This window comes from Centroberyx affinis, unplaced genomic scaffold, assembly GCF_046629955.1.
Source record: "Centroberyx affinis isolate AG114_WGS23_722 - 3 ecotype Tasmania unplaced genomic scaffold, CSIRO-AGI_Caff_v1 ptg000792l_1, whole genome shotgun sequence".
NCBI lineage: Eukaryota > Metazoa > Chordata > Actinopteri > Beryciformes > Berycidae > Centroberyx > Centroberyx affinis.
Window position 1 is genome coordinate 248,518 of NW_027279398.1, and position 17,788 is coordinate 266,305.

Genomic DNA, 17,788 nt, shown 5'->3' on the forward strand with positions numbered 1-17,788 from the left:
GAAGTTCATAGATTCAAAAGCTCAACAACAGAACTTTAATTCCCGATATAGGCGGGCCAGCGAACAGAATCTTTCATGCTACTGATGGAGCTGATGGAGTATTTTTATCCTTACGTTGCACTGTACTGTATGCATGTTGCTAGCTAAATACTTCCTCTATTCTAACTTCCAATTCTTCTATTTGTGAAAATAGAAGCTTCTCCTCATTATAATGCACATTGTATCCTTAAGAACTACATCCTCATCAAAAAGAATGAAAAACATATCAAAACATGGATGGATTATTGTATAAATAGAGCATTTCTTACATCTCCATACAAGAAACCCAGACACAAACAGAGGAAACATCACCCAAAGAGAGCATGTGCAATAACACCATGGTCAACCTCACTTCCCTTCCCCAACAGCAGCAGTCACTATCTTCTCAGCATCAGCCGCCATGTCATCGATGGCCCCGTTTAAGGCCTGCAGCATGGCGGTGAAGGAGCGGCTGGCAGAACGGGCGTGTCTGGGCATCGCCATCTCCACCAGCCTGCTCGAGACTGTGGCCAAGTCCTTTTCTGCGGCCGCCAGTCGCTTTTTCACTTCCCCTTTGGTGACCTCCACTGAGAGGACACAGGTCCGCAGGGCTTTGAGTTTCGCGGGCTCGACGCCGCGCTGCTTTGCCAGCCGCTCGACTGACTCGTCATCCAGGCACAGCGATATCCGCGCTTTGGTCAGGATCCGCACTCCTACGCTGGAATCCACCATGGAGGCCACCAGGGGAACGGGGATCGCCGACACCCCGCCAGAGAGCGAGGCGGCTGCCCATACTAGAGCTTTGAATGCGTCCCTCTTCTGGGAGACGAGGGTGCGGGTTAGCGTCGGTAGAGCCAGCAGGAAGGAGTTGGCCCGGATCTCCGGCAGGTCCCTGCCCATGTCCTCCAGCAGGTCGGGGAAGTCCAACTTCTCCAAGGTGGCGGGTCTCACCAGGTAGACTTTCGGCTGAGCCACGCCCTCTGACTTCAGGATTTCCAGACTGGCTTTCCTTTTGTCCTCCAGGTTCTTATCTGTGTCTTTTTCCGAAGCTAAGAGAATGAAGTACACTGTTTCTCGCTGCAGCGAACGGGCCTCCAAGAACACCTCCGCACTGTTGGGATGGGGGCTCTGCGTGAACACCATGAAGACAGCGTTGTAGCGGAGGAATTTAACTCTATCCATGTATCCCTCGGGTTCAAACGGAGAGGTGGTGGGGACAGGCGGCAAATCCCACAGGCGGAAGTCGGGGTGTTTGGGGTTGGGGTAGCCTGCCAGTCCCTCTGGGGGGGTAGGGGACGGAGACAGAGCTGCCCCCTCGTCCTCGGGACCGAGGCCACGGATGGCGTTTATAAAGGTGGCCTTTTCAACCCCGCGGTCCCCCACCACAGCTAAGTTGATCCTGCTGATCAGGAGATCTTCCACTGCGTCCTTGACATCTGATAGTTTATTGTTCTCTATAGACTCTTTGAGGGACTCCAGGAGGTTTAGGCCTCTGAAAACATCAGCCATTTCTGTGGAAAAAATGAAGACAGTTTGCAAGATTGTTGCCTTCTTGAGTATTCTGTCTAAAAGATCGGACAAATCTATTATCTATCCCATAGTAACAGGACTGTTGTGATTTAGTCATGAGTGTCATGACAGCAAAGCAGATCTCCTTGATCTCCTTTAACATACCGGTAAGTATAACACTAGGGCATGACAGCTAACACTGATAATAAAAACAAATGAAACTGGCAGCGTGACACTGGTATCAATGTAATACATTCCTACAAAGAAGAATCCAAAACACTCTCAGTGAGCAAAATAATACGTCTGATGTCACAGAAAAACTGTAAATCCAATTGTGGTTTATACTCTATCATGTTTTTACTTGAACTGAACTGAACTGAACTGAACTGAACTGAACTGAACTGAACTGAACTGAACTGAACTGAGGTTTATACCAGGTTTGGGGCCATTCATGAATTGAATTGAGAATGCACGGTAAATTCCAATTCAATTCCTGGATTTGGAATTGGAATGTGACACAGCTCTAAGGAAACACAATTGGAACTAAATTGGAATGACAGGAAACAGAACTATTGATGATATTCCACTTTGGTCGTCTTGACTCGCTAAACATTATAAATCAAACATTATGAATCAAATAAAAGACAGTTAACCTATCAAATACATCTAATCACAATGTGTTTTGATTACATGTTAAGTATATAAATACCACCTGATAGGAACCTTTAACATTTTGATATTCAGTGTTGATAATACATAACACTATGTGTAATCTCAGATATGTGGTAAGAAAAAGCAACAACATGGAATTTCACTGAATTAAATTCTTCTTCCTGGAATTCCAATTCAATTCCAATTCTGTTTGCTGTAGGTTTTTTCAAACTCTGATTCCTCAATTGAATTGTAACTTTTGACTTCATACATGAATTGAGCCCAACCCTGGTATACATGGTCCCTTATAGGTAAAAACAAATTTCATGACCCAAGGGCCCTAACCCTAACCCACGACACCCTTATAAAAACCCCATAATGAATCTTCAACGATGCATGGCTAATCATAAGATTGTACATTCTATCTCAGATATTTTCAAGCAATCTAACGCGATACAAGGTTTTCATATTCAGCAACAGTGATGCGCCACACTCTTACCTCAGACCGGGAAGGAAAAGACACAGTTCAGCTGGTTGAAATCCCAGTCCCCAGTGGTGAAACAAAGATTTCGCCTCAACTTTCTAGAGCTGCCAGTGTCTGGTTGATCTATTTAAGGCATCCGTCCAGCTAGTGGAACATTCTAATCCTGTAAGCTCATCCTTAATCCAGAGTGAGAGCAAGCACACACATACATGCATACTGTGAACAAAGATGCACACACGTTTACATGCACACTTAAAAAAAAACTTCATCTTAACTAGTCAGAGTGCTAAAATCCTAATTTTCTTAAAATAAGTGAAAAAAGCTGCCACTGGGGTCAGACAATTTCACTTGTTTCCAATGCAGTTTCCCTTGTCTCAGGAATTTTCTAGAAATGAGGGTCAGTGTCTTAGAATAAGGCAGTTCACTGCACTACTGCATCAAGAAAATGACACTTGAGTCTAGAAAATTATTGAAACAAGTTGTATTTGCTTTTTCTTGATATTCAACATCAAGAACATGTAACTGCTCCAGTTCTCTCAAAATGTATGCTTTATTGAATAAATGCAATACAAAGTAGAAAACACATTCTGCATTATCTATTATTTTAACTTTTTTTTTTTAGATTTTATTTGTGGACTTTAAATAGTAAAGCTAAGACGTTATCTGCATATAAAAAATGGTAAATTGAAATGATGAGTTCTCACAGGAAGCAAAATAACAATGATAAACACATTACCAGGGAGGGCAAGTCTTTCATTCTCCTGTCAGAAATGAAATGAAACAATATCGTAGCTCTACGAAAACCTGAGAGGGCGTCCTTATATATACAGTAAATACAGTAAATCCGGTCTTGTATATATGTAAGACCGGACATGCCTGGCAAATATACACCGGTACCAACGCATGTGTGCTATCTGAAACGTTTCCTCCAAAATAGTATACAGTATGTACATAACATTAAGAGTAAAAAAGAAAAGAGAAGAAAGCAAGAAAGTCTACTAACAAGCTCCTTGGTTGCCACAAGATTTGGCGTAGCAACCAATAAAGTGCAGCTAGCCTGGGTTATCTTTGACCATTCAGATTGCTTGACTGAACCTACTAAACGATTTCCATCATTAGTTTGTCGGATGTTATAACAGATATTATAATAACAATCTCATTTTACAGCAAAAGTCTTAAATTCAATATAACAACAAAGAAGTGAAATGTTTCAGTGGAACTCTCAGCATCTTCACAAACTGACGTAAACATGTTTGGTGCAACTGATCAAAGTACATGAATAAAAACATTTTAACAAGTAGATCCTGCACAGTACCACGGTACCATGTCATCACCACATTCATGGCGATGACATTTCCTAATTCATTCTCAGTTTGTTTGAATGTGATCTCAGCTCTCTGGTTCCCTGTTTATAGAAGCACTGCTTATACAACAATATGCTTTGTTATAAAATGCTACAATATGTGCTGTCTAACGATAATAAAAAATATTTAGTTATATACATCACTATATTGCAGCAGATTATGCAAACTAATACATGAATACATTCTCCTGACATGTAACATCAGCAAAACTCATTTTTATACAAAGAGGATTATGGGAGATTAAAATCCCAGCTAAGGTGTGAAAATTTACAGTTGAAGTCTTCATAAAATGAACTCCCATTACTTTTACTTCCTGGAAATCAGTGCATCTTTAATGGTGACCTCATGCTGCACCAGTAGGAGTAAATCAAAATTCTAACCAATAAAACCATCACAATTCCGCCCCTTCCATCAAATAAAACTGCTTTTCTCTCCCTGACTGCTATCCCATTGGTTTAGACTTTTGGATGAGCCCTCACTGCGTTATGTCCCGCCCCAACATCCTGTTTCAACAGGAAATACATCACATCAAGGAAGTAAAGATGTTGTTTCATGGGGTCTTTAAAGTTACATTTTCACAATAATACAACTTTTACTTCCGCTCAAGAGCAGAGTGGTTTTGTACAAAATGACTTGTACCACATAGCGATAGAGTTTCATAGCGCCCAAGTGTCGAGACATGAAGCTAGAGCCCTGCATTCTGGCCCGAGCCTGACGGGGCCCGAGGCTATGACAGATTTGGGCCGAGCTGTGGGCCGATTTTCACATCACTAGCTCAGGCTCGGGTCGGGACCTGTTTCTTTTTTTTGGGGGGGCTTGGGACTTGAAATCAATAGGCATACCAATCAAAGAAACTACTAATTTAAGAAAATAAATAAAATTTGATTATAAAACAAAGTTAAGTTTTAGTCTATCAAATACAGACACAGTCTGCCTGGCACGCACACACACGCCCTCCTGTCGCTTCCAAACAAGCACTGGCCTCATGGACTAACGTTACTGTTCTGTTCTTGAGAAAATGGACTCTAGCCATGTTCATTGGTGAAGCTTTTGGTCGTACACAGCATGCGTTCCGTTTGCGTAATGCCTGCGCTCTGCCCATTCTGTTGCACGTATTACCTATGGGTAAGTCAACACAGCTATCCAGTTTTACTTATTGTTCTATAAACAACTCACGTTGTACTGTGAGGAACATTAATGTACCATAGAAGAGTACTTGTGTCTCTTTTTTTGAGTGTAGATGTACTGTTGCCAAATAGAAGCTTCTCAGCGGCTCTCCGTGAATAACTTCATCTCCAACATATTTAAGCGACATTGATTCAGGTATCCTCTGTTTTCTTAACTGACATGGTGATAAATGACTACAATAAGCAAACTATTATTTATATAGTTTTATATGGCTAAAATACGGAACAGACGAATGCGTAGTAGTTCGTCAAAAATAGAAGTCATGCCTATCTCCAGAGTTGCGGCTCCGATCCTGTTAAAAAGCTCAACCTTTTTCTGATAAATGTTTGAACTGACACATTTAATACTGGTAATGCTTTGGAAGTGTTTTGTATGGTGTTTTGTATGGTGTTGATTTAATAAGCTATTCGAAATTGATCAAACACATTAGCTTTTTATGTAAAAAAAAAAATTAAAATCTCGGACTCGGGTCAGGCTCGGGCTGAGAATTCTCATAAGCCTTAAGGGCTTGGGCCGGGCTCGGGCCTGAATGTCTAGGGATTGGCCGGGCTAGGGCTCTACATGAAGCGTCTCACTTCCTCTTGGCTGAGCTTGACTGTTGAAGGTCACAGCAGCGTGGTAGAAAGTGTTCACCGGATCGCCATTTACATTCAGAGTGAGAATCAACATCTCAGCTACACTGCAAAAAATGACAAGTTGTCCAGTGATTTTATCTTGTTTCCACACCAAGCAAGCTTATTTGTTGATATTTTTTGTCAAATTATCTCACTGCACCAGCGGATAATCTTGCTGGTTTCAAGAAATTTCACTTGATACATGCCAAAATGACTTCACCGAAGAAACCGAAGAAAATCACCATAAAACCATGAAGAAAATCACCAAATACAATGTCCTAAAACAAGTTACATTATGCTGAAAAAAACAAGTCAAATTTGTTGAAACCGGTAAAATTATCTGCCAGTGCAGTAAGATGATTTCACAAAAAAAAAAAGAAAATAAGCTTGATAAGTCTGGATGCAAGATAAAGTAACTTTAAAAGTTTACCCATTTTTGAGGTGTAATTGTGAGCGACTATCAAGAAATTTTACCCTGAATCAAATCCTCAAAAGTCAAACAATCAATCCTTAAAATAATCAAACCCAAAGGTCTCAACATGACCAATACCCACCACAACTTGCTGTCTCACTGCTCCTCACTCATAACAGCCTTCATATTGGAATACAGCGCTTCACCCTCACCTCCCTCCCCCTCTGGGATACAGTGTTTTGTCTCCTCATCCTCCGCTATCATCGCCTCCTCTTCTTCTTCTTCCTCCTTCAGCATTTCTCTCTCCTCTCCGCCGTCGTCTTGTCCCTCCTCCTCCTCCTCCTCCTTCTTGTCTTTCTCTTTCTTGATTTCAGCGTACTCTGTCTCCGTGGTTTCTTGCTTCTTCTCTGCCTCCTCGGGACTCTCCTTCTTCTTCAACAGGGAGAAGTCGATGCTGGCGTATTCCACGTCTTTTGGTTCACCGTTAGCGGCCGATTTCCCCGCTGCCTCGCTGCTCTGGGCTCCACTTTCGTCTCCTCTTTGCTGGAGGGTCTGGTAATCTTCCTCTGCTTGACCCACATCTGCCTGTTAGGTACAATGTTGAAATTACATGGACAAGTCAGAAATTTGCCAGCTACTTTAAAGGTCCCATATTCTACACTTTCCAGTGTTTTATTCTTATTATTATTATGTCTTGAGGTCCATTCAAAGCTGTTTTTGTGGCGTCATGTACCAAAAACACTCTCAGTCCATTTTCACACGTTCATTTTCCAATATCTCTCTGAGCCTTGCCAAGAACAGGCTATTTCTGTTGCTGTATCTTTATGGCTCATTAACATTAACGACCCTCTGTTCTGATTGGCTAACCGTTTCAAGAGTGAAATGTGAGACACCATAGCGCAGGCAGCGACAGGTAGGGAAAACTCTCCGGTAAATAGACAATGGCAACTGCTCAACTGCTTTGAAAAAAACACTTTGTTAGTCTATTATTTCTTACAAAAATGATAATGAGCGAACCTTTGTGACGCCACAAATTTACGGAAGTCCAAACGGCTCATTTAGAGGCTCGGTTTTCTAATATGGATTCTATGGATTTAGTTGCCGACGGTGTGTTTTGATACTTTCACCATGTTTAGATAGCACGTCCAACTTCTTTATAATCTTTCTTTCTTTATAATAAGAGGCAAGGGGAATCCTTTAAACACAGCAATCTTTCTCTATGCATTAAATCTGTCAGCCTGTGAGATTTGTACAGAGATTTTCACTAAACACAAGAAAGTCTGACAGTGACAAAAAGATATATGGAGTATCTGGAATCAGTTACTGTAGTGCATAATGTTTCTACAGAAGAATAAATAATATGACTAGCAGATAAATGTACATACCGGATGATCCTGACAAGACACCATCTCCAGGGTCTCAGACAGGTTTCTGGAGTCCTTCTTTTTTCTGAGGAGAAATGTTGTCAACAATATTTCAACAGCAACAAAACAATTCAAACACAGATTGTTTATGTTCATTTTAAACAGGCTTTAACAACCCCATGAAACGACATCTTTACTTCCTCGATTTCATGCATTTCCTGTTGAAACAGGATGTTGGTGTGGTATATAATGCAGTGAGGGACCATTAAAAAGCATAAACCAATGGAATATGAGTCTGGGTGAGAAAGGCAGTTTTATTGGAGGGACATTGGTTGAAATTTTTATTTACGCCTACTGGTGCAGCATGAGGTCACCAGTTAAAGATGCTAAAGATGTTTTTCCAGGAACTAAAAGTAATGGGAGTTCATTTCATGGGGACTTTAACATCTATGAATGAACAGTACACATGGACAAAGCTTGAAATTCACACAGAAAACAAAATGAACATAGTAACGTACCGATGGCATCTCCATGCAAAACAGCAGATGGTTGCTGAAAGGACGGTGCCGATCAAAAATGCAATGATAGTTTCCAGCTCCGTAACAATTCTTAAAATGTTTCTGTATTGACCTAGAGTCAAGAGGAACAAATTGTGAAAAAAAACCTGTGCTGTGTCATGGCAACTGCTCCCTGTTAAGGTCATACAAATATGAAGTACACTACCAGTCAAAAGTTTGGATACACTACAAGAAATTCATACATAGGCATCAACTTCACTATTCATATTTGTCGAAGAAACAAATTTCAAGCATTTAAGCATAAGCCTTTAGATCAAAATGGCTTTAAGATAATGCAAAACATATAGTACACTCAATCAGGTGTGTCCAGACTTTTGACTGGTAGTGCAGACTATAGCAAGAAATAGGTACTGAAAGTGTCATGAATCAGTGGTCTAGAAGAGTATTGGTGTTTTCATTACCCTCGTTACCCTCTTGTTCTAACTTGTCGTTCTTGATGGTGAGGTTCCCTTTTACTTCCCCAATTTCATTGCTGCTAACATACTCGACAGTGCCTTTGCTGCGGTCTTTCACAGGCAGGGTGATGGTGCTGTTGACTGTGGAGCTCAACACAGTTGTAATGATGGAGTACTCTACGTGGTTCCCCAGCAGCGGCCATCTGATGGTGGGTAAGGGAACCCCCCGACTGATACACACACAGGTCAGGACCTCCGACCGAACCACGCACCCAGAGCCTTGTAGGATCTTCGGAAAGACTGGGGACACACAGGCAGCGTCGTGACATCACAGAAAAGAGAAGATGATAATGTAGCCTGAGAAAATACATTTCCTGTCTAAGCAGATTAGTACAATGTACTTACACCTCACTGTTATGTTAGCATATGCTGTCCATGTTGTGCTCAGGTGTTGAGCTGTACAGACGTATCGTCCAAAATGTTCTGCTGTCACGTTAAAGATGATGAGAGCCGCCTTTTCAGTTCCATTCTGCAGAACTGTGTTGGAGTCAAGTTTGGCCCATGTGACAATAGATAGAGGGTAACTTTCAACACTGCAGATCAGATTCAGAGTGTCACCTTCCTTCACAGTTGTATTCCCAGTGATTACGGGTTTCTTCACGTCTTTGAGACAAAATGACAAAAGAGAAATGGTCATTTGAATTCATTAGACAATGTAATTTGTGATTGTTCTAAACCTTTGGCTCCAACATGAGGCTGGGACCGCCTGGAAGCTTGGGTGCCTCAATAATGTGAGAAAATGGGATTATGTGATGAAAAAGTCCAAGATCTCAGGACAAACTTTGTAGTGTGAAATAATCCAAGATGTTATAACCATTTTTAGACTTTATCTCTAATAGAATAGCTAAAGAAAATGGAATTAAATCTTGCTATAACTGGTCTAAAAGTCATAAAATTAAAGATGGACACACCATGTGGCCCCGCCTACACTTGAACAAGAAGGGTGCAAATTTTATCAAGTATGAATTAGGGGGAGCATTAGAAAAGGTCGATCTCTGCTATAAACAAGATGATGATTTAGAATGTGAATATGAATTAGTTAGTACAGTGTACTCACACATCACTGTTATGTTAGCATATACCCTCTGGGTCATGTTCAGGTGTTGAGCTGTACAGATGTATTGTCCAAAATGTTCTATTGTCACATTAGAGATGAAAAGAGCGGCCTTTTCTGTTCCATTCTGCAGTTTAGTTTCAGTATCATTGGAGCCAAGTTTGGTCCATGTGACAATAGATAGAGGGTAACTTTCAACACTGCAGGTCAGATTCAGAGCGTCACCTTCCTTCACAGTTGTATTCCCAGTGATTATGGGTTTCTTCACGTCTTTGAGACAAAATGACATTTAGAGGAATGGTCATTTGAATTCATTAATGTAATTTCAAATTATACTAAACCTGTGGTTCAAACCTGAGGCTGGATGCATCAATAAACCTTGGATAATTTGAGAAAAAGGGATTATGTTGAAGAGAGTTCAAGATCTCAGGACAAAATTTGTAGCCTGCAATTATTAAAGATGTTATAACAATTTTTAGACTCTTTCCTAATTGAGTAACTTTTACATTTACCAATACACAGGGTTTGATGTTGCAATCTTTTGTGTCGTAATCCAAGGTGAGCATTCATACAAAAGCCTACAGGCTACGCCGTCATAAATCTACAGGACCACCAGACAGGTAGTACCACTCACCAGCTACCTCATCTAAATGTTGCAGGGTTGAGTGTGTGAGTGCAAGGTTGTCACTGAGGTTATCAAGCGGTCTCCTCCCATCGCAGATGTTTCGTTGAGTTTGGCCCATGGCCCTCCAGAAAGCTCAACAGTGATTTGTGGCATTACAGAATCACGGCCTTGAACACACACTCTCAACACCAAATACAAAGTTGCCTCCACTATCCTGGACCTACACGTTGGCTTATCCCTTATCATTCTGACACTGCTGGCTTGAGACAGGCTGCTCAGCAGATCAGAGACTGAATTGCATCATGAAGTCAACATATCAACAGTCTAAAGAATCAATATACTAGCAGAACAGCCAAAACAAAGATGCTAACTGCAAACAATGTCAGCTAGCATGCTACAACCAGATGCTAACGAGCCCACATTTCAACAAGGGTGCTCTCTGCTCTAAACTCATATTGTCAAGTGTTTGTCAAATTTTAACTAGATGATAATGAAAAATACAAAAATACATTTCCTCTCCAAGTAGATTACATTACTCACATATCACTGTTATGTTAGCATATGCCGTCTGGGACGTGTTCAGGTGTTGAGCTGTACAGATGTATTGTCCAAAATGTTCTATTGTCACATTAGAGATGAAAAGAGCGGCCTTTTCAGTTCCATTCTGCAGTTTAGTTTCAGTATCATTGGAGCCAAGTTTGGCCCATGTGACAATAGATAGAGGGTAACTTTCAACACTGCAGGTCAGATTCAGAGCATCACCTTCCTTCACAGTTGTATTCCCAGTGATTATGGGTTTCTTCACGTCTTTGAGACAAAATGAGAAATGGTCATTTGAATTCATCAGACAATGTAATTTCCGATTGTTTTAAACCATGTTATGGCCTGGGACGCCTTCTGAATAATATTAAAAATATTGAAATGGCTGGTGTTCCCCTTTAAAAAAAAAAAGCTGTTCCTTGCTCTAAACTCATATATTTACTACAAACTTCAAACTACTTTACTAAAAACAAAAGTAAAAAGTAATTCCGCTATTATAAATTCTACAGATTTATATAGTTGAAGGAGTTCTGTTTAGCAAACATTTTTAAGTGTAGGTGAGAGAATTACATATGTGCTACTCACAGGTCACGTTCAGAGTCACCGTCTCCTCTGCAGTGATGTTACCCATGAAGCTCACCTTACAGGTGACCTTGGTGCCATGGTCTTTGGCTGAAGGGGTAAAGGTCAAAGTTGAGTTGTGTTTCTGTGTGACAGTGAGATTCTCAGTCTTGCTAGAAGTGGTGTTGCCTGCGATGTGAGAGACATTCTCTCCTGTTGCTCTCCATATCCAGATGATTTCAGGAGCAGATCCAGAGCAGCAACCTGGAGCAGTGCAGCTCAGTGTGGCCTGCTGTCCCTCTGTCAGTGGAGGAAACGTCACTTTGGGCTTCTGGCTCAGAGCTAATGGGAGATCAAATATACAGAGAGAATCAAGATGACTTAGTCTATGAGTGGAAACAGGTGAGCAGCTTTTCTACATGGCAACACAAACAAACACAGCACATTTTAGACCACTTGCAGCCTAACCCTTGTGTTGTTGTAGAGGTTGATAAAAGTCATAGATTAGGCTACTTCATACCCCTTCATGTTATATATATTTGCCATAGTTTTTCATACCTTTGACGGTGATTTTGACAGTTTTAGAGCAGAATTTAAATCCATTTGTGGTATTAGTAACTCTGAACCGATATGATCCAGAGTCCGACTCGGTGAGGTTATTGATGATGATGCTGCAGTTCTTGTTCTTCTTCTCTTCAGTCAAGTCGGGCTCCAATAGCGCCACTCGTCCTCGAAATCCAGCCTGGACTTTTGTGATGTTCTTGAAGTTGAATATTTGGTCAGAACTACAATTAGATTTAGATATATTTAGGTTTAGATCATATTTAAACCAAACTGCATTTTTGAGGCGGAAGGAGGCCGCAGCAGTGACAGAGCACGGTATGACAACACAGAGTCCAGCCTCTGCTATTATGTTTTCTTCACTGAGGCTGATACAGACGCCTTGATCACAGGTTTGATTTCCTCCCAGAACTGTACTACCTGTTAATGCAAAGACCGAAAAAAAGACAAATAGGGAACAGGTTATAGGAATAGGGAACGCGTTTACATTTTTCTAAGAATAATGCATTAAGTGAGTTGTATGAAGACACACCGAGACATTTAGTTAGTTATTAATAGCTGAGCAAGTAGTGAACCCTGCCACAAGCTGTTGGGTGGGTTTTGTCATCACCAGCATTAATTCACAGTCACAGTTGCACTTAAGAATGCAGCTTCATTGCTTTCTTTACAGTGTAATGAATCTTTATAAGACAGCAACTGAATTTAGTCTGTGCATGCATGTCTGTGAGTGCAGGCAAAAACAAAATGCTGATATAAGAGGCCGATATTGGCATTTTATTAAATATCGCATCTCGGCCAGTCATGTGTTCCACTGCCGATATGTTGAAGGTTCCTCCCTGGATACAACCAATCAGCAATGAAATTTTACTTCATTGCATATTTTAGGCCTATTTATTTATTTAATTGTTCAGTAATGTTTTGGGTAAATTAATTGCTCATTTAAAGGTAGCGATCTATCTCAGAGATTCTCTGCCATTAAATAGATGTGGTGGGTCAGCCTTTCTTCTTCAGTAGCTGCTAACCCTGAAAGAATTTCGTTGGTCTGAGTTTTAGTGTCACATGATGGTCTAAATGTTGTTTCAGAGGCTTTTCCACCCTGACAAGAATAAAATTCAGGGTGAAACGCTGAATTCTATAATAGTTTACTGTAATTTTGTGACATGAAAATAGAAAAAAAAACCCATCAAAGCCATTGAATATTGGTGCAAAATATCAGTCATCATATTGGTATCGGTCATATTGGTAAACAGTATCAGTCAAACCCTAGTTGACAGTCATGATAAGATTACGACATCATTACATTAACAAGCTACATACTCTACCTGTGGTGGCATTGCTGGCACTCTGGATGCTGCCTCTCACAGAGAAGAGCAGAGTTGCCCAGATGAGAACCAACATCTTCAGTCGATGCTTGAGACAGCCAGTCTCTCCCTCCACAAAAACGCTTCATACACAAGTGAAATATACAGGAATTTCTGTTGGTGAAACTGGTGCAGACACAACTCCACAGCTCACAGCACAGAGACAGAAACGACGTGAAATGGTTTTGCTTCAACTCCTTTTTCATTTGCATACAGGATGCTGCACTTTTGGCTATTCTGTACTTATGTAAATATGTTTTGCTGCTATTTTCCCCACTACTGTCCACCATGCTGTACAGGCAAAGCCAGGTATCTGCAACTACAATATATCAGCCAATACAACAATCTACTGTATTTCAAGTTAGGGAAGAATCAATCACTTTAACCACTTTTCATTTACAGATAAAAAGACTTTTACAAAATAAGGTGCGTGTTGCGCTGTACCTTGTTCTGTCTCGTTCTCCTGCTCTCACCTCTTGACTGATCTCTGCTGTGAACTGCCTCTTCCTCTCTTCACTTTTCTACCTCTTCCCTCTTTGCGCTACCACAAGTTTCCAGGAAGTGTCTCCGCACTCTGCTGAGCATTATTACTTCTCTCCAAAGACTGCGACACTCTTAACTATATGACATAGTGTATGATATGTGGTTTGATATACTGATTTACTGATGTACTTGTATGTATTTTTACTTAACTGGTTTTCCATGAGCAAAGAACACATTTTCACATTAGTTATTGTTCTTTAACAATGTAAGCAAGAAGAGAAGAAAGAGACAATATACTTAATTGGTTATCTGCAAGATTATCATACATACATATCATCAGATAGATATCATGAAAGGAAATTATTTTTGTTTTTGTTAAAAAAAAAAAGATAGTTCAAAGATTGTGAAGAGAAACTTTCAAAAAGGGGAACTATCAGTGAAAAAAAAAAAAGATCCTGTCATCTTCAGAAACCAGCAGATGTGCTGAATAAGTTCCTCATGCAATGTTTTATATGACTTTGTTTGTTTTGTAGTGTTTTGTTTTCACTTTACTCTCAATAATGTGTAACTGTGACTGGTCTGAATGAGTGTTTGATATTAACAGGGTCAGTTGAGTAATTATGGTCAAATATCAGTTTGGTCATACATGAAAATATAAAGTCTTGCCACTGATGTAGTACATCAAATACCTGCAGATTCATAATATAAAAAAAAAATATCTGCATTCATCATGTATCTCTAAACTAGCACACAGCAGGCCATTTTGATCAAATGCAGACTCTAAGAAAGTACTTCTGTTGATAGTATTTTTTATCATTATAAATGCCATTTTGTCTTGTGCAACATCTTTCCACAGAATTTCTCAGCATGCAACTGTGGTTGGCCTCGCATGGCATCTTTGAATTTTTTTGTCTTTAATAACTTCCTGTTCACAGTTTGGGCTACTCTACTATAGCTAGTATCTGCAAATAAGGACTGGCTGTGTGCAATGGAAAGTTTTAAGTGCCAGGAGTTCATCAGTCAGCAAGCAATTCTACCCTCAATGTGCATGCATATTACCACACAATGTAAAAACCAGAGTGTTTTAGTGGTTAAAGGCCATGTTGTAACTGAGAGGTCATTGGTTTAATGTCCACCACAGCCAGTGTGTGTCCTGTCATGCACAAGATACTGCCTGCTTGCCATTAATACTGTAAGTCAGCTAAATGCCTACAGTGCGTTTATAAAGAGGCATTAAGTAATGTAGGACTTCTATTAGCCTCTATGGGAGACCAAGGGATTGCACCAACACACAGTACAGTGGCCTGTAATTCACATAAATAATAAAATCACAATTTCGCAATAGAGAAGATAAACTAGCTAATCACAGCAGAGATCCAACAGAAATGTCTACTGAAGAGGTACAATATCACAATGCAAAATACTGTAATAATAATACTGCTTTGTCACTTGTTTTTTTGGCTTGACAACAAGTTTTCATTTCATAGCTCAAATGTCTTGCAACACTGGTCATTCATTTGTAGTACCATCCTCCGTCACTGAGCAGTTGAAAATATGAGAGGGTGGGGCCAGAAAGGGAGTTTTGAAAACCATAAATCTCAGCACCTGGCAAAGTTGAGTCATTGGTATTGATCAACAACCCTATTAACCCCCTGCAGATATATTACAATCGTTTTGTGGTGCAGGGCAGCTTTAAAGCTGTGGATGCAAATTTCATCAACATAAAATCCAAGGAAAAAGACACCACTCTACTGGCCACACTGTTTGACTGACAGATGATCTCTGGAAAAGTGCAGTGCAAAAACACCAGTGCAATGGCCGCTTAGCTTTAAGGTTTTGCTTCGTATGAATAGCCTATATTCAACATCAAAATATCAAAACAAGATGCTGTTATTTTGCTCATCTCTCCTTAGGGAAAGTTGTATATTATTGCACTTGCACAGAAAAGTGTGAGAAGGAGCCATTGTGTACAGTTTGGTCTGTTCACACTTTTTACAGCAAAATCAAGTCCATAAAGTCCATAGTGTTAATACTTGGTACTGTAGATGCTATTTTGTCACTTCCTTCCTTTAGTCAGCAGTCACTATAATAGCTGTGTAAGTCAACCTTGTCTCACCATAAGTCTCACCATCAGTCATTACACACTCTCTGTCTCTCTGAAGACTTCCTGTTCACACTACGTACAAGTCTAAAACTGTCTCCAAGTAAGGGCCGGCTGTGTCTGATAGGCTAGGTCTCACTTCTCATAAATAAAATTTGAATTTGTGGCTCCTGTTGCGCAAAGTACCAACTGCATGATCATTGTGCAACAGCAGAAAACTAAGATAGAAGCAGACTTCTCCTTCAGGCCCGCTCCTGTACTATCTCAATATTTAAAGCATAACTCTGGCCTGAACCCCATTTTCCCATAATTTCCCATCATATGGATCAATTCTGATCATTATGATGTTAATTGCTTCACTGAAGAGCTACTTACATCTTTATTACCCTGGTGTGTAGCGCTCCAGTACGATCCAGTATATGCCTCAGCCTCACAGCAACAGGTTCGTGGAGGAGCGGGTTGCCAGGTTTTTGCCGTTTTTTCCTGGCAAAAATGCATGAAGCAACACAGTGGTGGCAACGGCTATAAAGCCTCCTTGACTGCAGAAGCATTGTGGATTTCTAGAACCCATGGCAGCCATGTTGGAAGACCGCAACGTTATAACTCCAAGTCCGACTCTTGTTGTGTGGTTGGCTGTTCCAATAAGGCAGGCAAAGAAGAAATCATTTTATAGATTTACAAAAATGTTGGCACATCAAGGGACAAAAAAACCCAAATTGTCAGAAAAAAGAAGATGACTAATGGATAGCCTCAATCAATCGCAAGATATTCTTATGTATTCAGAGATAATGCAACCTGTATGTACTGAACACATCTCTTCTCAGAGTGTCAAAACAAACCCATCAGACAAGACATGTTATCAGAACATTTAACATCATGACACCATAGCTTTGATATAGCTCAAGCTGTTATAAAATGTTCATTTTGGACGTCACACTTTGACCTCAACAGGTGCTAAGAGCTAACGCTGCCTACACTCCCATCTGTAGGACTGTAGCTTTAATCTTAGTTAAATCCAGACTTGACGATGCCAAGGATTACATTAAGCCTTGTTTCTGAAAGTTAATATTATAGTTAGAGGACTTTAAAGTGCATTTTGATATAGGAACTTTTTCCTGTTTATTCATCTCTTTGGTTAAATTCACTTTACCCAAAGAGATATATTTTCAGATGCATTAAAGCCTCATGTTTTCCCAGCACTGTATCATCCAACTATTCATGTCATTAATAACTCCAGCCAATATCTTTATCATTCTATGAATAAGCACAATGAACTTCAAATATGGCAAATGCAATGACAATATAGAATATAAACTTCCCTATTAGAACAATAACTTAATTTACAAGAAAAGGGAAAAGGCACACACATGTGCACATGTACTGTGCTCAGGTATGAAATTGCTTTTGAAAACATTCATGAGATTTTGTAACATGAAAAATGGACATTATTCACTTTCTCTTCGTATCAATAATCAACCATTCCCCATTTTGTGTCTTTTACTTTATTTATCTTTGCATGGAACTGAAGACAGATGAATTTGCTTGAGGCGTGAAAGACTTGTTTAAAATAAAAGAGCAAGCAAACTACATCATCGTAGAAATCCTACTGTCATGAAGTAATAACAGTGCTAATTTGCAGAGAGATTGCAAAATCCTGATCGGAATTATTGTGTCAATTATATAGAAAAAAAAACTCTTCATAATAATAATAATTATGATCACCACAAAGTATAGAACGTACAAATTTGCTTTACAACACACTAAGTGACAAAAGATTAGGTAAGACAGAATTGATACTTATACATTGTGTGCTCCAGTTTACAAAAAAATAAAACCCCCATGAGGAATTCAAAGACAGGATCTGG

At 40.0% G+C, this 17,788-nt stretch overlaps 2 protein-coding genes across 3 annotated transcripts; both read right to left on the minus strand.

Annotated features, from left to right (window-relative positions):
- Positions 1 to 387: 387 nt before the first annotated feature.
- On the minus strand, positions 388 to 1,527 carry irgq2 (immunity-related GTPase family, q2). The gene has a single exon (XM_071520309.1). It carries the CDS (start codon positions 1,525 to 1,527, stop codon positions 388 to 390), a length of 1,140 nt encoding a protein of 379 aa, XP_071376410.1.
- A 1,739-nt stretch (positions 1,528 to 3,266) lies between these two features.
- LOC139644811 (sialic acid-binding Ig-like lectin 5) lies at positions 3,267 to 13,801 on the minus strand. Of its 2 annotated transcripts, XM_071520304.1 has the most exons (11): positions 13,784 to 13,801; positions 13,301 to 13,422; positions 11,976 to 12,398; positions 11,442 to 11,759; positions 10,857 to 11,123; positions 9,695 to 9,961; positions 8,983 to 9,240; positions 8,584 to 8,877; positions 8,123 to 8,234; positions 7,626 to 7,689; positions 3,267 to 6,825 (listed from the first exon to the last, which is right to left on the minus strand). In XM_071520304.1, the coding sequence occupies exons 2-11, from the start codon at positions 13,374 to 13,376 to the stop codon at positions 6,397 to 6,399; spliced, it is 2,508 nt and encodes an 835-aa protein (XP_071376405.1). In that variant the 5' UTR covers positions 13,377 to 13,422; positions 13,784 to 13,801; the 3' UTR covers positions 3,267 to 6,396. The 2 variants fall into 2 exon arrangements, with proteins under 2 accessions (XP_071376405.1, XP_071376407.1); XM_071520306.1 differs by lacking the exon at positions 9,695 to 9,961.
- Between the last annotated feature and the right edge of the window lie 3,987 nt (positions 13,802 to 17,788).